The sequence below is a fragment of the Phalangium opilio genome, unplaced genomic scaffold, assembly GCF_054372755.1.
Source record: "Phalangium opilio isolate 3A_F unplaced genomic scaffold, DU_Popi_V2 ptg000045l_1, whole genome shotgun sequence".
In the NCBI taxonomy this organism is placed as follows: domain Eukaryota; kingdom Metazoa; phylum Arthropoda; class Arachnida; order Opiliones; family Phalangiidae; genus Phalangium; species Phalangium opilio.
The window spans coordinates 5,464,962-5,492,673 of record NW_028324168.1 but is presented as its reverse complement, the minus strand read 5'-3'; the positions used below and the strand labels follow the sequence as shown (position 1 = coordinate 5,492,673).

At 35.3% G+C, this 27,712-nt stretch overlaps 2 protein-coding genes across 5 annotated transcripts in view; one reads left to right on the top strand and one right to left on the bottom strand.

The window, feature by feature from the left end:
- Positions 1-76: 76 nt before the first annotated feature.
- Nsun2 (tRNA (cytosine(34)-C(5))-methyltransferase Nsun2) lies at positions 77-13,245 on the bottom strand. 3 transcript variants are annotated; one of them, XM_089838006.1, is made up of 14 exons: positions 13,108-13,245; positions 3,926-3,994; positions 3,744-3,833; positions 3,298-3,392; positions 3,017-3,227; positions 2,787-2,940; positions 2,507-2,708; positions 2,364-2,438; positions 1,456-1,788; positions 1,179-1,385; positions 671-1,116; positions 556-595; positions 293-414; positions 77-223 (listed from the first exon to the last, which is right to left on the bottom strand). In XM_089838006.1, exons 1-14 carry the CDS (start codon positions 13,123-13,125, stop codon positions 132-134), a joined length of 2,154 nt encoding a protein of 717 aa, XP_089694132.1. In that variant the 5' UTR covers positions 13,126-13,245; the 3' UTR covers positions 77-131. The 3 variants fall into 3 exon arrangements, with proteins under 3 accessions (XP_089694132.1, XP_089694133.1, XP_089694134.1); XM_089838007.1 differs by having other exon boundaries at positions 77-220; XM_089838008.1 differs by lacking the exon at positions 13,108-13,245 and adding an exon at positions 4,414-4,673.
- Ac76E (adenylate cyclase type 2 Ac76E) overlaps positions 4,668-27,712 on the top strand; it is a 38,106-nt gene continuing 15,061 nt past the window's right edge. For both annotated transcript variants that reach the window (XM_089837998.1, XM_089837997.1), the window contains exons 1-11: positions 4,668-4,894; positions 13,061-13,252; positions 15,085-15,441; positions 15,702-15,851; positions 16,175-16,326; positions 20,798-20,909; positions 23,837-23,964; positions 24,051-24,209; positions 25,109-25,241; positions 26,251-26,454; positions 27,377-27,435. In XM_089837998.1, coding sequence (XP_089694124.1) covers positions 4,862-4,894; positions 13,061-13,252; positions 15,085-15,441; positions 15,702-15,851; positions 16,175-16,326; positions 20,798-20,909; positions 23,837-23,964; positions 24,051-24,209; positions 25,109-25,241; positions 26,251-26,454; positions 27,377-27,435 — 1,679 coding nt within the window. In that variant the 5' untranslated portion in view covers positions 4,668-4,861. The remainder of the gene's footprint in view (positions 4,895-13,060; positions 13,253-15,084; positions 15,442-15,701; positions 15,852-16,174; positions 16,327-20,797; positions 20,910-23,836; positions 23,965-24,050; positions 24,210-25,108; positions 25,242-26,250; positions 26,455-27,376; positions 27,436-27,712) is intronic.

Sequence of the window (27,712 nt, the reverse complement as noted above, 5' to 3'; positions counted from 1 at the left end):
CCCGCGAAAAATTGAAAAAGGGAATCGAAGTTAAGCCTAAATTTTGAGCCAAGGCTTAAATATTTAAAAAAAAACATTTATCCCAAAAGTTATGCATTTATTTTATTTCAATACAAAAACTGTACAATAATTTACACAACTAAGTCTTCTTCCTTGCAATCATCAGCTTCATTTACAATCTCTTGCTTCTCACCCTTAGGTCCATTTAAAGATTCTTTCTCTACTAAAATAGACGAAATTTTAGGCTTATACACGCATATATTATATCAAATATAATTAATTAATTAATTACCCATTTCCGAGACATCAACACCAGCCAATCTTAAATAATGAATACGTTCAATTTTTGGAACATAACAACGTAATGATGTTTTCCCTGTCCACCCACATAAAACCACAACTAAATCATCAGTCCTATAATTAAATAAATAAAGTTCAAGTTTATCAACGTATAAACTAATTAGTGTTGCGCTTTTAAGCCTTGGTTTTAGCAGACGACGGATATTGAGTCTTCACTCTTCAGTCTTTTAAACCAAGGCTTAGCATACAACTTACCCATCATTAAAACTATGAACTAAAACCACACAACCGGGATCTATAAAAATTAAATATGATTAATTTAAAATGAATCTATTGGGGGTTAAATTTAAAGTTACAAAATTAAAATTACCAATAGCCCTGATTTGTTCTTGAACATTTAGGCTAAATTTTGTATTATCGGGATATTCTTCCGATAACAACAAAATTAGATCATCTTTTCCAACATTTATTTTCCGATTTTTAAGGAAAGGCAAAATAACCATCATTCCTTCTTGGCAAAAACGATAAATGCACCTGGCATCTTTATTATCGCATTTACAAAATAATCTCATGCCAGTATTGATAATTTTCAATCTTTCCGCATTTCCTTCAATAATATCTTTCCCAGCTTTAGAAACAAAATATAAGTTCCTATTTCTGCCTGTTAAGTTGCGACAAAGTAGTTGATTTGTGGGGAAACTTTGGTCTATTTCAAAGAAACCTCTAATCTTTATTAAAGCTTCATCATCATCCGCTAAAAAGATGTAAGGGTCTTCTCTATGACCCGAAATTTTTTGCTTTTTCTTAGGAGGTGAACTAAAAAAAATTAATTTTTGGGTACTCAATATACGTTTCTATCATTAACTATTAATAGTTACCGAGTTCTCCTATCTTTACTACTATTTTCATTGTCATCTGTTTCATTTTTCCGTTCACTTTCAGATTCTTTCACCCTTGGTGGATCAGGACCAAGATAATGGGGGGTTTTTGTCGGTACCACTTCCCATGGAAGTGTATCACAATTCTTTTGAAGTACAGCTACAAAAAAACCACCTGTATCTTGATGATGAGGCAGAATTCTTAAACTAAACAATAAATTATTAAACTCAAACTTAAAAAAACCTCTTAAACTTAACCCAAAACTATTAAACTAACCATCTTTCAAGTTTCATCTCTTTCGCTTCTTCTAAAGTTGGTGGAAACATTTGGGGTCTAATTTGAGTGTTAAAAGGCGGTAAAACATCCTCAAACTTCTCATAAACCTCCAGATTACGGTTTGTAACTTTCCAAGTATGAATTCCCTTAGAGGCTTTTAAACCCGGTAAAGAATTGGAAACATCTACGAGTTCAACTGTTCCTTTACATTTTTTTAAAAGTGTAGCAATTACAGCTTCATCTTCAATTGGATTCATGGAACACGTGGAGTAAACTAGTCTTCCACCTTCTGCTAACATTTCTAAACCACGTGTAGCGACTCTAGTTTGAATTCTGAAAGATTAATTAATATTAAAAACTTCTATCTAAAGTCATTAAAGGGAGGGTGAAGTAGAAAATCAAGTGATTTTTTATCGATTCTTCTACTAATTATAAGACCAGTCTGCATAGTGAAACATTCAGGAAATACCAATTCCGAATGATTTTAAAATTCAAATTAGGTTCAGATTTTAAGGATAATTTTAAATAAGCCCCTCCGACCAATCGCGTAACGTCCTGCCTTTTTGTTAACAAAATTCTCGTGGCACGTTCCGTGTCGAATGAAATTTATCCCGAGATCTGATAAAATTAGGCGCGCGACGTGATAATCGTGGCGCGAGACATGGAGCATGCGTGCCACGAGAAATTTGTTAACAAAAAGGCGGGGCGTTACGCGATTGGTCGGAGGGGCTTATTTAAAATTATCCTTAAAATCTGAACCTAATTTGAATTTTAAAATCATTCGGAGTTGGTATTTCCTGAATGTTTGACTATGCAGACTGGTCTTATAATTAGTAGAAGAATCGATAAAAAATCACTTGATTTTCTACTTCACCCTCCCTTTAAGGGACTATTAAATTCTAACTGACATGTGGAGATTATTTCCATTTGCAGCATTCCATTTGACCCATACATCTATATTCTTTCTAATTGTGCCATCTCCACTATAAGGAAGTTAAAATTAATTCTCCCCCCTTTAATTAGTAATTAATTAAGTTTCTATAAAACTCACGAGCATGGAACATCACACAAAACCCTATCAAACTTCATTAAATCAAATCCTTCTGAACCATCATTCTTTTTAACGCGAAAATTGGGTAAATTACAAGCATCATGATTGGTTACTATAAAACTTGGGCTTTGAAGTCTTTTTGCTTGATGGACTAACATGTAACAACGTTTATTGTCAACATCATTAGCCACAACAACCCCTTCTGTAAATTTTAAAAAACCAACTAGAACATCTAATTCGTAATTCCGTGATTTTAATTTTATGGGTGTTTAAAAATTACCAGGAACTTTGTCTTCATCTCTGTGAAGCATTTCAATAATTTGGGATGTTTTGGACCCAGGGGCAGCGCACATATCTAATACTTTATGATGAGGTTGGACATCTAATAACAATGGAGGGATCATACTAACTGTTTCTTGGCGGCTTATGTTCCCCTATTTAGTTTAAAAAATAATTCCTTAATATATTATAACTAATTTGAAATTTCACAAAAAGTTTAAAAAACCTTACACTGGCATTTTCTGAGACTAAAAAATGATGTAATTTCTTTAATTCTTCAGATTTACGAATGATTACACGAGAATAATTTAATTGCCAAGCTAAATTATCAGGATACCATGGTAAACATAAAGGTTTCTCAATAACTTCCCCCTCAATTTTTATATTCAGAAAATTGGAAAAAAATGTTCCTTGAATGATATTAAGCAAAGCTTTTGCTTGCCTAAAAAGGGAATACTTTAAATTTCTGACCTCACCAGTTTCAAGAATAATAAACAAAAATACCGGCATACTTTTTGTAACCTGTAATTCTAAATGCAGCTGGTAAGCTCTCACGAACTTTAGCCATAAAAGTGTCCCATTCATCTTCAGGAATGATTTGTTGTAACTAAAAGTTTTTGTTTAGTTTAGTTTAAGAAAATGGTTTGGACTTTTTGGAATAATCTAATAAACTCATCCTAATTATAAGTTAATTTAATACAAATTAAATTAAATTTGTATCTACTTGTTTATAGAGTTAGAAAGCATTAAGAATAAGAGGAAAAACAGTAAAACTAGTAATAGAGCTAGGGTGACACTCTCAGAATCATATTCTACATCCATTTCACATTTTTTTTAGGAAGAAATGATTGATCTCTACTATCTACTATATGTATGCCAATGCCTATTTGATTTCTATCATGGGATGAGTATGCCTCCATCTAACACAAAACACAAAAACTACAAGATATTGATTTACTTTATAATATTTTTCAAAAGCTTGATTTTCTTTCACGATGTCCTTGTATCCTGGGCCTGTTCTGTCATGCTCCGCCTTAACCTTTTCAGGCTAAAACATTATTAATTAAGTTTTTAGTTCGCACATTGCAATGTTTTTCAGAATTCACACGTTAAGACTTGGCCTAAAATCAATAAACTTACATCTCTCGCCTCCCTTTGAAGTTTTTTGGCCCTATCTCTGTATTGTTTCGACTTCCTACCCATCTTAACCTAATTATAAGTTAAATATTAACTTAAATTCCAAATAATTATCTAATAAACTAGATAAAAACTAAATTTATCAAGGAAAACGCCGGGGATTAAAGTGACAACGCGGTAACCTAAGCAGACGACGATCTTCCAGACTTCTTCGACAGACTTAGAAATAAGGATAATTTTTAAACTAGTCCTTGGGACCAGTGACCCCCCCCCTAGTGTCCTAAATAATAAACTGGTCTCCGGAGTGGTCCCAGCCTTTGTTCTCCTATAGATTTGCAATTAATAAACTGGTCCCGAGGACCAGTAACCGCCACTTTTTGAATTAAAAAACTAGTCCAAGCAATTAATAAACTGGTTTTGGACCAGTGGACGTGTGCTATTTCTAAGTCTGTTCTTCGACGAGAAACTAGGGCTGTACATAAGCCACTTACAAAATATTACTCTAGCCCCTGTAGGTAGGCTGGCCGAAAAGTCCACATGCTTAACGTTGAAGCCAACTTCTGAAATCTTTGGGAGATGGCGCTAGAATTTCAAAACATCTTCTACCAAGATTCCAGTTTCTGTTTCTACCAACCAAATCCTCCTGGCTTCGATTTTTTCCCGCGGTTTGAGTAATATAGGTGGGCGTTCCTCAGAATCTTTTCCCACCAGTTGCTGGCTGCTGGTGACTCTATCAGCTCCACAGTTCTCTTTGGCGCGAGACGCAAAAGGAGCGCGGAAGTGAACAAAAATTTCGTAGTAAAACGCGCGCAAACAATCAAGACATGTTATTGTCCAACTGGATTATACAAATAATGCATTTCCCGCCAATTTGTGCATGTGCTCTAATTAATTAAAAAGACGCCAGGCTCTATAAAATTAATTAACTCGTGATTCGAAATGGCGAAATCGAATGACAATCAAGCTGGAGAGGTAAGAAACTTATTTAATATTTAAAAAGTTATATAAAAGGGAGGGAAAAAACCATGACAAAAACTCAAACTGTATACCTGTCTTTTCACAATATATATTCATATAATAAAAATAAACCATATCGACTTTAGATCATTATTAGATTATCTCCAAAGGAATAGGATTCGATAGTGTCACGTCAAAATGCGATTATAACTTTTTTTTTGAAGCCAAAAGTTGGAAAAGTGTTTGTGCATGTTAAAATGAACAAACGTCCATTAAGGCGCTTTTTTTAACTGCCGTGTTGTTTATCGATTCACCTTAATGCATTAACCAGTTTAATATACGCGGGAAGCAGCATAAATGACTATTCTTTCATACTGAAAAAGAAAAACCGTTAGGAAACCTAAATTTACGGGCGAAGAAAACTACTTTTAACTTTCAGTGACCTTCTCTACTCTATTACGCCCCCTTTTTATAATAGGTTGTCAGAAACATGCCACTCTAAATGTAATTACTCTTGAACAAAACGGGCCTTGGTTTTAAGATCTAATTATACAGTATATCCTGTATCTTCAAAACTAGTTAACCTCAAAAAAAAATTTTTTATTTAAATTGAAATTTTAATTAATTGAGCTTAAAATATTTAAATAAATTAATGAATTAAACTGAATCCAAGAAAAGGGGTAATTAGATATTTTTCTATAACGGGAATATGAACAAAATTCGACCCGAAAATTTGTTTGTTTACAAATCAATATTATGGAAAGAAAACTTGTACTCAGCTTCGTTTATTGTTTGAAACTCTCTTTAAACCATATTCGTCGACTATACAGAGTGTTTCTGATAAGTGTGCCATAAATTCCAGTTTACCGTCCGGGCTACTGTTTTCGAGTTAAGATTGCGCAGAGTATTTTTATGGATGACCCCTTAAATTTATTAAAAAAACTGAAAGACAATAATTTTTAATTTAAATCATAACTCGAAAACAGTGGACCTTAGGGAAAAATGGAGATGGAAGTTACAATTTCGAGTCAAAATCGTGCACCCAAAGAACATCCCCCTTAACTTACCAGAACACCCTGTATAGATATCTATATATGCACTATTACAACGAACTAATTTCGCCAGAACCATTCAAAACTTTCTAAAACTCCCAGCGGGAGAATTCTCTTGAGAATAAAATGATTTACGAGCTGTAGTGGGTGGTAGAGTGGCGTGTAATTGCTGGCTACTTTCACCAATTAAATTATTGGCTAGGAACGAAAGAGGCAGATTACGTAAGTGTGACTCCTTTTAAACGTATAGCCGAAAGGGTACTTAAAAGAATCGGTCTAGACCTCCAAAGAGTGTAAGTAAGAGCTGGAGGCTATAAGGTTTTCCCAATATTGAATAATAACCCTTCTCTCTATCAAGCCTGCAGCTCCGCACGTGCCCAATTACCTTATTGTAGTCTGCTCTTAGTCTTAGGAGTTAAGCCTAATTTTAAAACAAGTGAGCTCAACTGTTATCAAGAATAGAAGGAGTCTTGTTTAAAATTAGAAATCTCAGACTGCATGCGCCTTAGGGAACTGGGATAGGCATAAGTTATTGCTAGCGCCTGTTTTCTGTAATTTCAAGCATAATTTGTTTCACATTCCAAAAGCATTTTTTTTTAAATATTTATTAACTCTGTTTCAATTAGCGTAACATCGTAGACCCCAAGTTAAGTGCATTTGTTTACTTAACAAAACCTTTAGATATGAAAATGTGCAAAAATTAAATCACTTTCCCCCTCTCTATAAACTCCGCTGTCGGGAACAACAAACAATAGCCGTTCTGTTATGTTCAAAACAAAGTTCTACATTAAGGGACTGAAAATGAGTTGTTTTCTATATACCACTAACCCAATTTCATAAAAATTAAAAGGGAAAAGCCGTTAGAGGAGTGAGACTAATCCCAAAGCGAATAAAACTTCGGGTACGACACGCTCTACCAGACTAACTGACCAGAGGGGAACCTTAATGGGGGTGAAAGCAAAATAGGAATGGTCAGAAATGTCATTTCGCGCGTCTCGTAACTCGTGTTTCCCCACTATGTAGCTCCAGAAGTATATAATACTTCTCTTGGAGAGAAGTGTACCAGAACAAAGCGGGTGGGTATTTGTCACCTGATTCTACCCCCGACATCAGATTAACATTTATTATAGCAAGGTTAATTACTAAACCGAACAAACATACGTGATAAATAGTTCCCTCATCATTATTCTCTCTATTAGCGCTTAACTATTTGTCAGCCAAGGCGCATGCGCTTGTGCGTTTTTTGTCCCACATCAAGCCGAGGTTTGGCACGAGTCTGGGAAGAATCATGTTACATAACTAAAGTATTAAGAGGATACAGAGTGTCATCCTTCTTCTATTATCGCCTTCTGCTTGCTCGTACAAAACTAGCTACTAGCTGCTAAAACTGATTAAACCCCCATAGACTCGTAAATTTCGAACAGCTAGGGAGAACAATACTTGGACAAAATTAGTTTTACACCCTTACCCAAAACAATATCCTCAAGATTTATTAAGTTTAATCTTGCTTAATTGACTCGAAATCTTCCAAATTCCATCAATTTGATTATATTCTGGTTGAAGTGAATTAGGCCTAATGAAAAGTATATTTCCTAAGCCTAAAAGAAAGGCCTAATGTACAATTTCCTAAGCCTAGAAGTTAGGCCTAACGCGCTATAGAAATCATTTTCAAGTAAGTACTTTAGTTCAAAAAACGTATAGATTTAGGTGTAATCCCCAGGTATCAAAAATGAATATTGTACGGTGTTTGAGTACTAACATAAATGTGAAAAATCGGTTACGAGGGAGTTATTCGCTTCGACGGACTGTTTTTACACAAGGGAAAAGAATAAGCGCAGAAAAAGCGTGAATTTTGTTACGTACACTATTTTTAGGGCTGAATATGGTTTCCTATCTTTACCAAGACTCAGGAAGTTTGAGATAAAAAATATAAAAAGAAAGCTTTCCTTTATCTCGTCTCTGGTTTTGCGACTTTACAGTCGTACGTACCTGAAATCAGAGTGCTAGGAGTAAAGTGCTTGAAAAAAAAAAAATACCTTTTCTTCAAACTTTTCTTTCTTTACAACTCGGACTTAAATAGATTTTATTTCTTTAAATAAATTGTATTACGTTTACAGAAATTTAAACTTTATTAAGATAGAAAGGTTTTCTTGCGAAATAAATTTAGAATTAACCTTCTTCGACAAATGTCTAAAATTGTTAAGCCTAATTGCACCAAATCCTAGCTAGTTCTAAGGCCTACTTTAAAACAAATGTCTAAAATTGTTAAGCCTAATTGTGCCAAGTCCTAGCTAGTTCTAAGGCCTACTTTAAAACAAATGTCTAAAATTGTTAAGCCTAATTGTGCCAAGTCCTAGCTAGTTCTTAAGCCAACTTCCGTAAAGTTGTTCCAAAGTTTGTAAAGCCGAATTCAAACTTTCTACTTCGTGAAACATCTTCCGTTATCAAACAAAAATGGGGTTAGAAAGTTTTATGAATAAATTATAAACATTACGCAAAGATTCTGACATCATTTACCTCAACATATGGGCGACCACGCTTTTCCTGTTTAAAACACGAAATTATGCATGCTTAAGCAACTTTATTAATAAGCTAAACTGTGTCTTCTATCTTGTAAAAATTAAAAAAAATAAAAAGGGGTAGCATCTGCCTAGTTTCCCAAGAAAACGTCTAAACAATATTTTGACAAACATTTTGAAAGGCATAATATATTTGGAAAGAGACTTAGTTGACGAAATAAGCGTTTTTAACTTTAAAAAGCTATTTTAAAATTTATGACACGGAGTTGAAGGGTTTTTTTGCAGAAAAACTATAACAGGAACTAAACTTTCAAAGAGAGTTAGCCGACAAGATAGTTTTTCTTTGCAGAAAGAAGAACATTTAAATTAACAAAACAGCTAGCTCAAGAGTTATTGTAAATAAAATATATTCAAACTGAGTTATTGGGTACAAGATCGTTGCCAAGTTTGAAAAAAAAAAGAAAGAAAAATAAAATACTTTTCACTTAAAATTTCAAGTAAAGGGTTAGGGCCATAATTTTTAAAGAACAGAATGATGGTTATTGAAAATTGCAACTCTGTGTCAGGTGGTACTAATAGACCAATAGAATTTTACATCTCCAACGTCGTCTGCTTCACAAATAGGCCTAACTGTACAAGCTCCTAATGTGGTTTTTGATCTTTTCTAATATTGTAGATAAACACACCGTTTCAAATTTTTTTTCTTTAATTTAGAACCTTTTTCCTTCAAAAACATAGAGCCTGATTGATTAGAATATTTGAAATGCCAAACTTCCGGAGTTAAATAAGTCAGTCTCAAACTTTGAACATAAACTATTATTTGACAAATAATAAACTCTATGCATTTTAAAGCGTTGCCACTTTAAATTTTCATCTATTTCTTTCTCGCGTGCCCTTAAAGATAAACTTGAAAGAAAGCTAGTTCCTTTTATTATTATAAGAATTTTATATACTTAAACTAAAATCATTCGGTTCGGTATGCTTGTATTTGTAACCGTATGGGAACCTCTAAAACGAAATAACATCTGTAAAAACTTGTATATAAAGGAATTGCCTCATACTTAAATAAAAGGAGATAAAGATAAAAAACCATCCGAAAGATCTTGAACGGGAGGGAGAGAGAGATCGAGAGAGAAAAAATTCTTGTCGTTTGAATAAACAGATCTTGGAAAAGAGATAAAAAGGGATTTTCCGGGGATGCTCAAGATGCTACATCTAATCCTTAGTAGGATGAGGATCAAAGATGCAGGGGATGAAAATTTCCAAATTACCACAGCCACCACCACCACGAGGTCAAAAATAGACTTGACCCTAAAAATACCTCCAAATGATGAATACTCATTTCTGGAACGGATCAATATGAGATGAATAATACCATAAGTTTATAAGATATGTTCCATATACCTAACAAGTTCTTAATGCAAGAGACTCACAGCTCGAGAACGACAAGCGGTTGCTTTTGCAGGACTTCCATCTTCCTACTAAGCCTTTGACAGCCCCTCACCAGGCGTCGCATTACCTCGAATCTATGACCTACCTCTCTCACTTCATGACAAGCTCCAGTTTGTAACCAGAGATTAACAAACTTATGGTGAACATATCTTACGAACTTATGATAAGTTAATAATTTATCTCAGAGGAAAGATGTAATGAAAGGAAAGCCCCTTGGATAGTATAAAGATGCTATACGTTAAAAAAGAAAACACCCCCGCCTGACTTATCTTCATTCAATAGGTTTAGGTGATAAATTTCTTCACTATTTTTGGAAGGAAATAATCTTGGTTGGTATATACGACTTTCTAGATCTATATTGGGGAGTTCAGGAGAAGGATGTGACTGGGAATAAGTTAGAGCAGAGGATGTACAGGGTGTGGGATGATTCTATGGGAAATGGCACACCGTTTAATTAAGAAACTGAAAGACAATGATTTCTAATTTAATTAAGGGGTCATCCCTAAAACACTGCAATCGTAATCCTGCAAACTGTGTCCCTTTGGGTAAACAAAATGGAGATAGAAGTTATATTTTGGAGCACCCTGTATATTTTCATATCTATCTATCTAGAACTCTCATTTCAGCTTTTGACTATACCATATTTCAATCACACATCTTTTCCAGACAATATTTTTCCTTTACTTTATTTTTTAAGCGAATATTTTGATGGAAAATGGATCTACATTTTTTTAAATGAAAATTAGAATAAGTGGGTGTAAAATTTCGTTCGCCCGATGTCTTCAGGCGGTATTTACCTCAGTTTTCTTTTTTTTTTAAAAAAAAGAAGATTCTGATTGATTTTAAGAAAAAAATAATAATCTGAGTTTGGCCTTAAGCCTTGGTGATAAATTCATAACTTCAATCTTCGAAATGAAATTATGATTTAGGAATTTGACTTAAAAAAGTGTACCAAAACGTCTAGCTTTCCAGACGTTTTGCCGCGAGGAGAATTCGCTCGTGCTTTTCGATTTGCATTTAAAATTAGGCTTAACTCGTACAAATATTTGCGAAATTTAAACCTAACTCAGTTAAAGTGTGTTTGAAAGATAAGTTTCTTAAACTCTCTATTGATGGAAGGCTAACTATATTTAAACCTAACCTAAATAATTAAATCATTTAGAGTATTTTAAGCAGGTCGATTGTCACCTGATTAATTATACTTAAGCCTAATTATAAGTTGAGGTTAAAAACCCAATAAATTCAATATTTTTTCCTCGTGAATGAGCATCGTCGCGTTGGTTTCTCAACGCCTCATCAAACTAATTGAATTAATGAACGATTTTCTTACTTCGTTAGGCTTAGCTACTGAATTACTGAACCGATATTCTTTTTCCCGCCAAATTTCCAATAGATAGCGAGCAAGGCTTAACACCTACATCTTCCAGTGCCTAGAGCCTACACCCTGTTTAACTTAAGGGAAATTAATTATATATCAAATACAGGAGGTATTTCCCGGCTACCATTAACTTAATTACCCAAGCTCATTCGATTTATCCCGAGCCTGGCTGCAGTTTCCACACCTAATCAGGTAGATAAGGAAGGCGTATATAAATGTATTAGCCAATGATAGGATGTTTCTCAGTGTTTCATAAGCCTAAAGGGCGGGAATTCAGTTAGACTTTAGGAGTTGCGGAAAATTTAACCGGTCTAACCCTAATTGGCAATTAAAAAAAATTTCTTTGTACTGTTGGAAATTAATCCTTTGGGGAATTAAGACCGACTTAACAAATTTTTAAAAACGGGAGATTAAAAAATTCTTTGAAAATTTAAGCAAAATAGAAAGGGATTTTGCTGCTTTTAAAGAATGGTTTCTATGGCTTTTAAAGGACAAGTGTCATTCCACAACTGTTGTTTAAGAGATCAACGAGACTAAAATTGATGTGTAAATTAGATCTTGATAAGACGATAACCTGATACCCAAAGTATTCCGGGTGTGGTAAGGGTTAGGCAAGGCAGGGCAAGGCGAGGTTAAGGTTAGGGATATGGTAAGGCAGGGCAAGGTAAGGTTAGAGTTCTCATTCAAGGTTTACCTTTTGCTTTAAATGAAAATTGCACACTGAACATCATTTTCATTGCATGACACTACCACTTAAAATACTTCACCCCATTGATTATTTTTAGGTACACGATTCTTAAGCCTAACTGATCTTCCAAATCCATAGAAATATTTTTAAGGCTTCCTCGTATATTATAGTACACAGTTCTTTTTCTTGTTATATACCACCACCAGAAAGCTGGCTAAGCAATCTTCCAGAAACCAAATGAGGCACCCAAGTTTTACACCTATCATTTATTTTTTATACTAAAACTTTTACGTCACTAAAGCCGTAAAAAAGAATTCCCCCCTTGAGCATAGAGAAAACAGTACAGGAATAGAAAGGGTCCATACCCAACAGCTAGGCTTGTCACCTCCATTTCCGGTTATGACGTCAAGAATTGAAAGCCAACCAATCAAAAGATCCCAACCAAACGTCGAAAGGGGAACTAACACGTACAAAGGACCTTCTATTCCAGGGCCTATTATCTCTGATACCAACTACTGAATGGCTCATGGCTACCCACAAAAAGTACCCTTTAAAAAATACAGAATCTTCTGTCATAAAATTGTTTTACTACGATCGCTTAAGGGAAGAATCAAGTGAAAAAAAAGCGTTTAAAGAAAGGAAAAAAAAACTTGGCAAAGATCATGATGAGAATGTCTTGAGTTTGCATAAGGGATGAGAGATGTATAAACGCCGGTTTGTATCCTTGGTTGAAATGATAAACTCAAAAAGTTACGACGACTGTTACCCAAAAGAATGAACGTCACTAATATGTTCCAAAACTAAAACAGGGTTTTTGAACTTTCATACTAAGAGACACACTTATTTAAATAGTTTCCAAAGCTGTCTTCTTATTATGGGTTTTCTTTGTAGACAGTCTTGGGTTTATTAGTGTAACAGGTGGTATTTGTCCCGTGCATAAGTAAATGTTTATCCCTAAGTCATGTACCAAGCGGTAACTTACGAAAAACAAAAGAGATAAACATAATTAAAAGCTCTGCTAGTATTAATTACAATCAAATACACCAATTTCAGCTTGAAAACCCACTCTAATAAAGTTTTTTTCCCCAACAGGAACCTGGTAGCCCTAAAATGACCTCTCTGTCAACCGAGGTGCTCACCTGCATTAGTCCGGACATGGATCTAGAAGACTTACAACGACGTTACGTTGGTAGACTTCAATACTCATTGCTGATAGCTTTGTTAGCCGTTAGTCTCTTTTATTCAACATCTTTCCTCATTATGGTCTCCTTAGTTCATCAACACGTAAGTATATAATCAATATCCAAGGTCACTTAAGCTTTGGTCTACAAAATGACAAAGAAAAAAAAGAACATCAAATTAGGCTTAATAGGTTTCCCAGTTTAGACACTGATTAAAATTTATTAGTGACAAGGTTTCTCTAAGGTACTTAGGGTTCATTACCTAAGAGAAGTTTCTTTATCGCTTTTAGTTAGACCAGAGTATTTCAGTGTACAATGTATAGTAGAAGTTGGGCCTAACATTAGGCTTAGCTCTGTGCAGGTGAAGGCTTAGGTTCTTCATTAACCCCAAGACGCAAACTTTAGGGTATTCCTTCTCACATTTCGTGCGATGTAACTTTTATTAAAGACACCTTAGTGAATTTAGGGTCGTCCCTAGTTTAAGGGAAGTAGATTATGTCCAAGAATATGTTAGGAATTATGCTCTAGGCGAAGAGAAAATAAAATGGGATTTTGATATCTTTCGTGTTATCAGCTTTTGAGTTTTATGTCCGAAACTTTTAAAAATACCAGGAATAAAGTTTCACGTTTCATAAAGTTGAAAGGGTACCGGAATTTAAACGATGTGGTTTGTTTTTACGATATTAATAAACTTAATATTAACATTAACATTAATTTAAAACAGCTTTATAAGAATACCACCCACAAAATTAGAGAATTGAGTGAAACGAATATTTTTATGACTTACGATGAACCATGGGAACTCTTTCTGATTCCATGAATGAAATTCCTTGAAAAATACGTACGCACATTCCTTGTCCCGGAAATTAAACTTCTAGCAGCAATAAATGCCTCTCAAGATAGATGCCTATGGCAGAAACCAGCATATTCTTTAATTGAAATGACGCGAACTGGGGAGGAAATTAGTCTGAATAAACCGGAAATAAAAATGTTAGGTACAATTCAGGAAGAAACATTCATAGACAGGGAACTATTAAGTTTCCTATGCATTATTGGCAGAATGCAACAACGTATTTCTAGCGAGAAAATCAAAAATTATAGGAATAAGATTGAGAAAGACGGAAAGACAGAGAGAGGGAGAGAAATTTCTTCTTCCATGTCTTACAACGCGAGGAATTCAGTCTTCTTGCATGGATCTTATAAACCCTATAGGGGTTAGAAAAGTGGGTGAACTGTGTGAGAATAGGCGCAAGATGAGGACGTCGAAGGCGGATAAGATGACAACCTGCCTCCTTAGACTTAGGGTCAGGCTTAGTTTAGGTGGTTCAATGGGGGGGGGTTTCAAGTTGCCATCTTCTGCATTTGTTTCTGGTATATCGAAGCACCGTTTGAAGATAAGAGCGCGTGTGTGTGGGGGGGGGGGAGCAACAAAATACTTCTTCGCCAGTCCTCTCTAGAACTAGCACATCCATGGCATTATGGTTCCTAGCGAACCGAAAATAAGTGTACAAAGCCACAAACGAATTATCGGCGTATAGCGATTCCCAACGGAGTATCTGAATTCTGAATAGACTGAGAAAAGTTTCGCTTCTTAACCAAGTTTGTGTGTGTATGAAGAGGTTTATACTAGAACGAAGAATCAGAGACTCGGCAAAGAAAGAGAGAGAGAAAAAAAATAAAAAGCAATTTTAGTTTTCGCAGTTTCGTTTCGCACTCTCCCAGAAATAAATATGATAAGAAAATCCTATTTATTCTTTAGATTGCCTAGTAAGTTGTATCGCACGAATCTGCCCTTTAACAAAGCGATTCATGGAGGGTTACTGAGATAGAACTATATGGCAATTTTAAAATTAAGTTATACTTGTCCCCGTTAGGCTTTGGCTGATTATTACATTATGAAGATAACTCACACGAGTTCCTCCGTAATTATTTCAGGATATGTTGGAAGATTCCTTGCGTTTCATAACACTATTCATTACCACGTCCATTTTACTTCTGGTTTTAATTGTCCTGCTACCTTTGGAGACGGCATTTCAAAGGTGCTCTCGACCATTGGCCTTTTTAGTTTGGTTATGTTGGGTTATTACCCTGTCAGTTTTCGCCTACTGTAAACCGTACCGTGGTACAACCGACAACCTATTGATGGTCTTCTTCGTCGTCTTTTCGTGCCATACTTTGTTACCATTTCCCACCACTATAGCCACCGTAACGGGGTTAGTGACGACAATAAGTCAAGTGATCCTAGCTGGATTACTGGCTAATAAATACGATGATAGCTCCATAGGACGACAGGTAATTATTTACTTATTAAATTCGGATTCACATTGACGAAAGCTTCAAAATGAGACCAAGTACGTTGAAATCGGACCATAAATAACGAAGTTTGAAAATTTCAAACTTCAAAGTAAAATATGTAAGATTTCAATGACGTCATCACATTCAAGTTTGATATTTTCCAACTTCCCTATTTATGGTCCGATCTCGATGGAATTTGTTTCATTTTAAAGCTCTCTTTACAATCCATTCAAATCTGTTCTAATATCTTTCAAAAGATTGGTGCAAATCTCTTATTTCTCCTATCCGCAACGTGCATCGGGCTGTACCATCGCAAAATGACTAATATAGCCCATGAACGGACATTCACCGGAGCTAAAGCATGCATCGAATCTCGAATCAAACTGGAATACGAGAAGGAACAACAGGTAATTGGATACAAACATATTCCCTTATAGGCGAGGTACCCTTCTTTTTCGTGAATGCCATTTTAAATTTAAAACAGTTCCTCGCTCTTTGGTTTGAGTTTGATAAGATGTTTTGTTGAGGTTCAAGTTTCTAAAGGTGTGGTTGGTTAGCCGGTTTTTCAATGCCTTATTCACCTCCCTAAACCAAAACCCATCTTGAATCTTGACCTCGATGTAAAAATATATATAAAGTGTAATCGAAAATCTTTAAAATATTCAAGAAAATTTATACATTTTTGCAACCCGTTTTTCTCCTTTCTTGCCTTGATTTATTTCATATTCAGGAACAACTTCTTCTAAGCGTAATTCCGGCTTACATCGCGGCGGAAGTTAAACGAAGTATAATGCTAAAAATGGCCGATGCTTGTCAAAAAGCCGCCACTACTTCAAAACAGAGATTCCACGAGCTCTACGTTCAAAGGCACAATAATGTCAGGTAAGAACTTAAGAAGCATATATATATATATATATATCTTCATCACCATCATCATTATCCGCGTACCTTCTTCCTACCTCAAAATACCTTTCATCTAGAAAGTTTACAAGGTACAGTGAAATGTAACCGAATTTAAAGAAAGTTCTAGTTCTACCAGGGATAGATTTAATATTAGAAGTAGGAATGGAGAACAGAGTAATGTGGGCGCGAGTAAAAAGTCCCGGACCCCCTTCCACGGGACGGGGGGGTATGAAAGAAGAGGCGGGTCATAGCGACAGAGGTAAAAAGGGATTACATATTTTTCGCCGTCCCCGTCAGCAACGTCATCAAAACGTAGTTTAAGTGAGCCATTAAGATTATTTAAACTTTTCGTTACGTGTTGGAGGGAGGGGCTCTATATTGGGCCATGAGTCGGACTGAAGTAAATACTAACCGCCGTTCTCCATTCCTACTTCTAAAATTAAATATATCCCTGGTTCTATTGTATATTCAGAATCTGAAGCTAGGCGTTAAGATAAGATAAACATCTTAGGATCTGTATTATCAAGGTCACGGGATAGAACTCGGTGTTTAAAGCTACTAGACGTCAGGGGGGAATTAAACATGATGAATTCCCCTAAAAAATTTATGATGAAGCTAGCGCAGTTTATTTTTGGTTTCATACTACCTTTAAAACACATTACCCTTTTCCACGATATAGGGTATAAAAACCTGGAATTTCTACAGGCTCTTAACACATTTCAGGAAACACACATGCACCCTAGAAGAAGTAGAAAAAAAACCCTAAATATTTATGGGAATGAAATGGGAAATGGCCCTAAGCTAAGCCTAACTCCCATCCTTTCACTATAAAGTATAAAAAGGTAACATCGCTGACTTCTCAAGCAGTAAAGAAAGAAAGAGAAGTCTCATTTATTTTACTAAAGCGTTGTCTCTATTCTCTACTGATTTTTTTTTTTAATATAAAAACCAAGAACACTTCGCGAAAAATCTCGATCGATTTCAATTTAAATTTGGCGTTAAGATCATAGGCGTAAAAATAGGCTACCTTAGACTATACAGAGTGTTTCTCATAAGTCTGCCATAAATTAAGGGGGATTCGATTTTGAGTCAAAAATATCAACTTCTATCTACGTCCATTTTGTTTGCCCTAAGGGACACTGTTTTCGAGTTAAGATTGCATCCAGAGTATTTTAAGGATGACCCCTTAAATTTAATGAATTAAGCAACTGATTAAGACAATGATTTCTAATTTAATTAAGGGGTCATCCCTAAAACACTCTTGAAAATCATAACTCGAAAACAATGTCCCTTAGGGCAAACAATATGGAGATAGACCCAAAATTGATTTCCCCTTAATTTATGCATGCAGACTTATATTTTTGGAATTGGGAAAAGTTTAAAGGTTTTGTTTTTAAATTAATCGTTAAAATGCGTGTATTATTGAAAAATCGAAGTGAGGAAAAGCTAATGTACTCGATCTTGGTTGGCACTTGTAAGATATCGGATTACTTACTGACTCTCAGAGACCTGACTCTTTCGCTCCCTTCCTTTATTGACGTATGTCCCAAATAAGTCGCTGAAGAGAACGGATTGGCCAGGGGTTCAATAACCCAGTGTGTTTTAAGAAACACGGAGAGCTAGCTAAGAGAATATTGAGGGAGATATAAGTCGTATTACCACACCCTCACCGTGACGTGACGCGAATATGTAATAAGAAATACGCGGAAATACGTAATATTTCTTTTATTGAAATTTTGAATTTGAAAAACCGCGTGTAAGTAGGCTAAGATATTTTGAAAGAAATTGAAAAACATCCCCCTGAATTTTTGCAACTTAGCCTTAATTACATTGGTTTAGATCCTGCTATCGACAAAAATTCAAAAGGCATAATGTAATTTAACTCGAATCTTATCCGGAAGTTATTCAATCTCCAATAATTATTTTATAAAGCACAAACAACACGCTTTAATCCGTGCAATAAACAAAACCCTTAACCTCAAAAAGCGAAAACATTCCAGAATCCAAATAAGGAGCGTTATAGCTCGAGACATTCTGTCCATAATCGTTACCGCGTTCCCTTCAATTTCTCTCCTCTCTTTCTCTCTCTTATGATGAGAAGTTGTGGTCGACGCCTGTTAAAGTGGACAGAAGGCTTAGAACACGGCCAAGGCTTAGGTGGTAAAAACGGGCCAAAGCGAAGAGTATTTTTCTGGACGTTCAATAAATCCTCACTAATTAAGAACTGGCAGCTCAGTCCACGAAAGCAATATTTCGGACAGGAGTAAAGCCCTGGCTTTTCCACGAGAGTCCAGCTATAGTCTCAGTCCCTTTACTAACTGCCCCAGCATAATAGGAATTTGCTCAATGTTTCTACGAATATTGAATGCAAGAATACATACAGATAATTGGAATTATTGTTTAGCATGCATTTTCTCATCTTTCTTATCTAAGCGGATTTGTTAGAAATGCTAGACAAATCATTTTACCTAGCGAATTATCGCGCGTTGAACCTCGCCTTGCTATCAACCAATGAAATTACTGTTATAGAAAGACGTCATAATTATGAGACGTGACGTATTATACTTAAGCCCGGACCCACAAAACCCGAGTAAAAATTAACGTGGGATTTAAGGTGCCACAATGATTCCAATTAGATACACGCATTCCTGATGTCTTTTGGAACAAGAAAAATGAGGACCAAATATTCTGGAGACAATTGAGTATTAGGCGTTTGACCCAACCCTACCTTTAGAGCAACTAGCTAGAAATGTCTTTATTCTGGTAGGCATGCTTCGCTAAACTAACGAGGGATTTCTGTCCAGAAAACGAGGAGAGGTGGAGAGAACCATACTAATTTATCCACTTCCCTTCTTCTTCTTTGAAAGAGAGAGAGAGAGTTGGGTGAGAAAATGAAGACGCCAAGAAAGAAGCCGTCAATTCTTTTCCAATCTGACGATTTGATATATACCCTACCTGACCTTACCTATAACAATACTCTCGATAGGTTCCTAAGAAATGATCCTAGCCCGTAGTGTAGTAATCTGTACAGGGTGTTACTTAGGTAATAGTGCAAACCCTTCGTTATCCGCTGCTACCTGAGTTTCATTTTCGAACCAAGAATTGATCGACTCAATCATTCCGGGTTTTTCATTCGTGTTTTTCTTCTCGAAAATATTACAGCATTTTATTTTAATCGGAAAGTTTGATAAAATTTTAATGTTTTGTTTGTTGATTGTAAATACCATATAAAAGGTGATCAGCGCTCCTTTATATATATAGGTCAAAGTTTAAAATGAACAAATGTCATCGTAAAACGATTTGTTTTTTAACAGGTACACAAACCAATTTGTTCATTAGAAAATTTAAAATAAATATTTAAAAACCTTTATATAAAAAATAATCTGTTAAAATAAACAGAAAGCTCTAAATGAAGAGACCTCTACCACCGACCGCCTCAAACCATCATCCAAAAATGTTTAAAAAACAAATAGAGGGTGGTGGTATGTAGTATGAGAGCCGCCCAAACTAAGTGGCTCTAAAAACTTAAAAAGAAAATGCCAACAGACGCGCGGCATGCCAGAGAATTTAGCCAATATCCATCCCGTAAGACTTGCCTCTAAACCCAAGGTTAAAAATACGGCTCTCCATCCCAAAGTACCTGGGGACAAGTGACAAGGAACCTTTTAGTAACGAGATGACAAGACAATGCTTTGGGTATCTCCCTTAGCGGAAAAGATAAAAACTTCCCAAAAAATAAAAAATAAAGTTTTAGGGATTGAGACAGGAGATAAAGAAAAAAATGTAAATCCCTAATTTTTCATCCCCTTACTGTTTACACGGCTGAAGGGGGGATGGGGTGACACGATTGGTCACTAGGGGGAACTATGAGAGGCGTTGGAAGGAAGCCATGATCCATCCCTGGAGAGGAGACGCTTTTGGCTTGCTTTAGGGATATTGGAAAAGATGCAAGTCCTATCCTCCTATGAAGAGGAGAGACAGATAAAAAATTGTAGGAAAAGGCTTAACGGTACACGCGGCTTATAACCTTTCTTTTTTTCCTGGGAAAATGGGATATAGCGAAAAACGTCTTCTCATTAAATATTATTCTGGATATACCGAAGATATTTATGTGTTGGCACGTCGAAATGACTTGTTTCTTCATAGGCTGTGCTAAACATAATTAAATAAATATACATAATTGTTATTAATATTATACTAATTGAGTAGAATTAATTAGGGAATAAGTGTGGTATATTAACTAGAGAGTAATTGCTTAAAAACACTTTCGTATATTATATAGAACAAGCGCGTAAAGTAATGAATATTGGAACGTATGTATGTGTTCAACAACTTCAACTACAATTTATTAATTAGTGAAATTAGTGAGGGTCTAAGTGTTAGGCATATTTGTGAAGTCGAGTATAATTTTCATTAAATTTGAAACCAATTGTTTTCGTTTATTTTTCAGTATTCTCTACGCTGATATTGTAAACTTCACTCCATTATCCGAGCAGCTTTCGGCTTCTGATTTGGTGCATACGTTAAACGAATTATTCGGAAGGTTCGATCAAATCGCTCAAGTAAGAATTCATTTAATTCCCTAATTTAAAAAAAAATTCAAAATAATCCGACAATAGAAAGAATTGTTCCCAAATTATAAAGACATAAAGAAATAAGCTTTTTACTCAAATCACCGGTAAAAGGTTTCAATTAATTCCCAACTGTTTCCTGCATTTTTCTTCTTTCCTTTTCTATTCTCATCTTCTTGCTCTGATTTGTTCTTCCGACAGTATAATTGAAGATGGGAGAACTTACAGAGAACTTTGTTGAAGGTTAAAAACCGTCTATAGTGTTTAGGAGAATCGAACTAATACCAATTAATACTAGATGCACCTTTAATAGGACTATTAAGTATTCAGTTTCAACTGTATTGGTTCGTTTTGGGAGCGCAAATTGTAATGGAAAAAGGCGGGAATAGTGTCTGAGACCAGAAAGAGAAGCTCGAGAGTCTAGAGAAGGAAAAAACAGTCTTTCTCAAATTAGCTTTGCGGTTTTCGTACACAAGATACAACTTAAAGGGGATGGGTTTTTTTTTTAGAGGGAATGGATATACCTATTAATGGCAGTCTTACGGTTAGGTTGTTTAAAGGCTAATGGGGAAATTATATGGTCTGTCATGTCTTAAGGTCTCGTCTCATTTAGAGTGTGTAACGTTCTTATGGGATTTAGAGTAAGACGTTAGGTTAGGTTACGACGTACTTAAGTCTGGTACGAACTCCATCTAAAGAACAATCGAATTTCATTGTCTTTCAAACGAACTAAAAGAGAATAGTTTCTCAAAGAAGTCTTGAATACTTAAACAAGATTAAATTTGCATTCAATAAAAGGTTTAGTTTCTGTTCGTTGAAGTTGAAATAATAAGATTTAAACATAAGGAAAATTTAAGCCTTGGTTTTATTGGTTCTGTTTCTATTAATCATTTGCAAAGTGTTTGAAAAAAAGTCTAGCCTGGTTTATAGCTCCCTTGAGAGAGAAAAGTAAATTTGCAAAACCCGTAAAAACTCGAGAATTATCTAGATTTTTACTTCAAAAATTTGAATTATTACGATTTATGTTTGAAAAGACCTTAGGGTAATATAAATCAATTGCTAAGCCTTGGCTTTTTCGGTATTTTGTACACTGTTTCTTAAGCCTTGGTTCTTATGGTTTTCATAAGTGTTAAGTATAGAAATAAAATAGAGCATCGTCCGCATTTTCAGTAACAGTGTATTGTGTTTGCAATCATGGACGGTCTTCCTCATCAATTATTCGAGTTGACCAATCGATGACCGTTGTCCGACGTCATACTTATACCCCGTTTCCCCCCCCCCCCAAGTAGGAAGGGGGAATTTTCCCGCCAAAGCAAGCTATACTACTCTAATAATGAAGCAAACAAACAACTGTCGCTGTTGCTCTGGAATAAGTCAATAAACCGACGTAACTTTATCAACGAACCACGAACCAATATTAGATTAGTGTTGGGTTTCGACCAATCATATTGGTCTGCAAAAAAAATTTTGTCTGAACCTAAATAATCAATAAGATGAGGGTTTTAATGATGTAGTAATTAATATCAATTAATTCCTCGACAAGGGTGAAGTTCGGGTCTTACGTTTTTTCTGTCTCTTTCGTCTAAACACTGTCATTAACTTTAATTAAAGTTTGGAAGAAGAGACACTTTTATAAATACTTTCTTGGGGGTTGGGTTTTCAAAAAGAAAATGGCTAAATTATGCATCATTTTTAAGAACAAGATGCTAACATTGTTTTGAGATAATGTTTCTCTCTTGTCATGCAAAAACTAAGGCGATACCTTAAGCCTAATTTCAATAATAGATCATTAAAGCTAAGCCTAACTATACACGTTTTAATCGAGAGCCAAAAACTGAGGCTAATCCTTATTGTAAATAAAAACTACAGACGAAAAAAGGCCTACAGTTAAACCTAATTTGAATCGGATATCATTATATAGCTAAGCCTAGCTTTAAATATACTCAAAATATCAGTTCGTAGTTTTGGAAATAAGCCTAATTTTCCTGCAAACAAATATCTAACAAAAGCAATTAAGTTTGGATACTTAAAATTGACACACGAGCAAGTTATACCAACAAGTTTGCAAAACTACAAACTCCGCGAGATAATTGTAATTCTCAAGTTTTGTTTACTCAACTTCACAAGAAAACCGGTGGGGTTCTAACATTTCGAGCATAACTAAACCCGAAAAATCCAATCTCAATTTCAAAAGAATTTTCTCCGCGCCCGGCCTTTCTACGTTCTATCGCTACCTCGAGTTGTATCTCTGTACATAATTGAGGTCGTTCGCTCTCTGTCAAACATTTCTCAAAATAAAGAAAGAAGTTAAGAAACACAGAAAGCAAAAGAAAAGAAGAAGAGTTTAAAATTAAACATCTCCCCAAAAGATACACATCTGTTATTTAGCTGACACATTAGATAGGCCTCAAAACCAGGAATGCATACAGATAACCGGAATCATCGCGTAGCGGTTTTCTCAACGTGTTTATAGAGTGGTACTGAGAGGGGAGGAGCTACGGGAACGTGACGTCAATATTGGTAGTCTGAGCTGACGACTTCCAATATGGTCAACGAAACCGGGTGTGACGTTACGAGTTCGTAGTAGCAGACTATAGGCAGATTTTATGGGAGGAACTAGACTAATCATTATGTATAAATCTCGCTGTATGCGTGTTGAATCTTGCGTGCCTGGGAAGTGGCGTTTATACCAACCAATAAGAATTATGGGGCGTGACAGATAGTAAGTTATCAAGCCCGGCCCACAAAACCCACATAGATATTATATGGGTTCGCAATGTTTCCTATTAGCTTTATGTATCCCTACTTAAACCCATAATTTTCCTTACATCCGGTACCAGAACGGGCGGGGAGTTGTTTATAAACTTAAATACCTATTCATTCTTCAAGATTTTCAAATATAGCTCGTATATTTATAGGAAAATCAATGCATGAGAATCAAAATTTTGGGTGATTGCTATTACTGCGTCTCGGGATTACCAATTTCCAGGCCTAATCACGCCTCAAATTGCGTAAGAATGGGATTACAAATGATCGAAGCTATTAGGTAATCTAAAAAGAATTAATGCAAAGGCTTAGTAGTAAAGGTCAAGGGTCAATATATTAACACTCTTATTTTTATCGTTCATTCAGAGTTGTAAGGGAAGCCACAGAAATTAACGTGGACATGCGAATCGGGGTTCATACTGGCAATGTACTCTGCGGTGTACTAGGCTTAAGAAAATGGCAGTACGATGTCTGGTCCGATGACGTCACTCTTGCCAACCATATGGAATCCGGAGGAGTTCCGGGGTAAGCTACGGTCTTAAATTAAATATATGTTGTTGTGATTGTGACGGCTATTTCGCCCCCTCAAATTTTAATCCGTTTCCATAGAGGAAGCGGTATGCAAATGTTTGAAGCCTAAATGCTTAAAGTGGAGGTGACACGCTTTTAAATGTTTATAACCATAGCAACATTTGCAATTCTTCGTACAATTTTTTATATTTAATGTTAGTTGGATTCCATAAATTGCATTTTATGAACAATTAATGACACTAAGACTTTAAATAGTAGCTTTGGGACATTATTAAGTCTCGAATTAATTTATCATATATTGAACAGCGTTGATCAAATTAAAACGTTGATTTAAAATGTTACTATAGCTCGCCTTGGAATTTGGTATCAGAGAATTTCCGGAGAAATTCAAATAGAACGTTATCTTATAATTCTTAGATTAAATTTGCATAATTTGAATTATTAAATTTAATTACTTTATAGAAATAGCTAAATTTATAATTAGAACTAAACTAACATTTTGTCTCCTATATATTGATTACATCCTAATACTTTATTTTCAACATTTTCAAGAACCCAATTCGATTTAAGAACTTATGAATGAATATCAATTTTATATATAGTTTCCGTAAGGTCGTACTTTGATCTGTGTTATTATAAGCTTGCTTCCCAACATGAAGGAAAAAACTGTAGGGGAAGGGGGGACCAAAGATGACTGCACAACAGCCCGTTCAACGTTCTCAGAAGGAAAGACCCCATTATGGGCCCCTAATCAGTATTCGGACACCGTTATGCTCCATAAAAGAATCATCCAATATATGCCATTCACGAAAAAGGGGCCCAGCCACCACACGAACATATGGCGCACGAAATTCAATTAGCTAATTTGTATTTTGTATTGGCTACTTTTACAGACGAGTGCACGTCACAAAGGCTACTCTGCAACATCTGGATGATCAGTTTCAAGTGGAAGCCGGTAATGGTGCCGATAGGGACCAGTATTTATCGGAACATCAAGTCGAAACCTTTCTGATTGTTCCACCTAAGGTAGGCCTAAAACGCTCAAATTCTTTTCTCTTTAAAACTAGGCCTACATCTTGCCTATACCTAAATGTTTCTATCCAATTGGTTTCGGTTAAAGACTCATTTTCTATTCGCTGCACGATAACCGCCCTTTACTCTTTTTTTTTACCACCTACCGAGGCTTAGCAATCAACTAAAATGCTTCCCTTTTTATCTTATATCGGCGCGCGCCCTCGAGGAATGTTTCATTTCCTGTCATTTTTCTTTACAAAGAAGTGTTTTAAACGTTTTGGCGGGAGATAAGACTTTGGGCGGGAAACTTTGTTAAGCCTAATTTTTACTTTGTTTAGTGTTTATGCCCATTATTGGTCGCTAGGGAGCGATTTGAAAACAATGTGAAATATACGTGATTATACTACAAATCCGGGTTATTCAGGACTAAATGCTGCTAAACTTTGTTCTATAGACATTAAACAGTTTAAGAAATTGATCATTAAATATTCACAAGCAGGTGTAGAGCTCTAGAAAAATCGTCATACGTGCTTTTGGAAATTAGGCTTAGCAGTTTTTCTTTGCAATTTGATTAACTTTGAAGTTTCAAACCCAGAAATAAATTAAATCCAACTATAAAAGCTGCCTTATTTTTGTAAACACCTAAAGTTATAACCCAAGACCAAAATCCCATCAAAAAATATCTCATCCAATCTAACAACTTTTATAAAATATATATCTATCGATTCTCCAGTTCAAAACCCTTAAACCATAAGACTTCTATATATATAGGGGTATATAAAAAACATGAAATCGGTTTTCACCCCTAAGGTCTAAGATATCTATAGAAAAATGTTTGCTACAGGCTCAGGAATCACAAAAGATATTGGTTCGAACTCGCAACCTTTCTCAACAAACAAAGGCTTAGCTACTTTTCAAAAAAACCTTATCCCCCTCCCTCCTTTTCCCACAAGTTTTGAAACGTTTCCCGTTTGCTCATATTTCTTTCAAACCGTTGCCATATCAATGTCACTCCTGTCAGAATAAAGATTTCAAGTCAGAGAGCAACAATGGTCTGAGAGTTCCGCAAAATTCTTCCTCTTCCGCTATTGGTGGAACCGGAAAAGTGGGACCCAGGAGATCTAGATCATCCACAAAGATCAACAAATACGTAGAATGTTGGGGTGCTGATAAACCTTTCGCCAATATCACCGAGACGACATTGGCCAAAAGCGTCAGGCTTACGGTAAGGTCATTTTTAATACCCCCCTGTCGTAGCCATCTTATCTAAGGCCAGGAAAAATAGGGGAAAAGGCTTAGGAAATATTCCTAAAAAACTAGAGATAGATTTTAAGCGTTAGGAAAAAGACAACATTTAGGGGCAAAGCGGCCCATGTTAATCCTACGAGCGCCTGTAGAAAAGTTTAACCCGCAATACACCAATGCTCAGGGAGAAGCTACCTTCCAGGCGCTAAGGGAATTTAAAACATTTACTGAAAAAAGATAAGATCTTCAAAATTTGGCGCATTATTTTCTTCAATTTTTCATTTTCAAACTAGGCTTAACAATTAGGCCTAAAGGTTCCAACGAAAATTAATTGAAAAATAAATATTTTAAAACTTTGTTCAAACTAATGAATACACGGACAAAATAATTAAATCCCCTTAATTAAATATGCAAATTAATTCCCTAATTAGACGAACTAGGTTCCTGGAGCTTTTCTATTATTTAGAAAAAATAAAAAAAGGATTGAATTGAGGAACAATAGGATTTTGGGGCCTGGTAAACATATACTATGTACACGAAACTCCTTTTAGTTTTAGTTGTTCTAGACTCGTGTCAGAGATACTTCCCCTTTTCTATTTTAAACCCCTTGTTCAAACACTTCCAAATTACTAAAGTTTGCAATCTCCACGTACAATCAAAGACAACAGACCTAGAACAATCTAGACAGACTCAAACTACAGAGCTAAGCCTAACCTAACAATAAAATAAAAAAATACTGTAAGATAACCGTTACAATTCTGAAGAACTTTTTCTTTCTTCAAACTTAACTTTCTTTTAGTTCAGATCTGTCTGTCTTTCAGAGTATTATCGTTAAAAATAAATACTTTTTTAAGAGCTTTGTTTAAGTTTAATTTTTCTATCCTTTTTTTCTGTATCAATAGAGTTTAGCTTTAATAGAGACGAATCTTTTGCCTGGATCTGGAGCATTTCCGTGCTGTGGGTAAGTTAATTAATTTAATTTAAATTATTAATTATTTTAATTGAAGGATTAATGGTTTTGTTAATTTGTAAAATGCTAAAACTAAAACCAATTAGTAATTAATGCCTTATCAGACGATACAACTCTTGATTCAACCAGGGGTAAATAACGAAAGGAGTTAGAGACGCTAGCTTCCGTAGTGTAGAATACAGTGGGACCTTGAAACGTCATAGAATTTGTAACTAACGTAGTGCCATCTTTGGAACTGTATTGTAAATAAGACCATTACCTTAAAAGT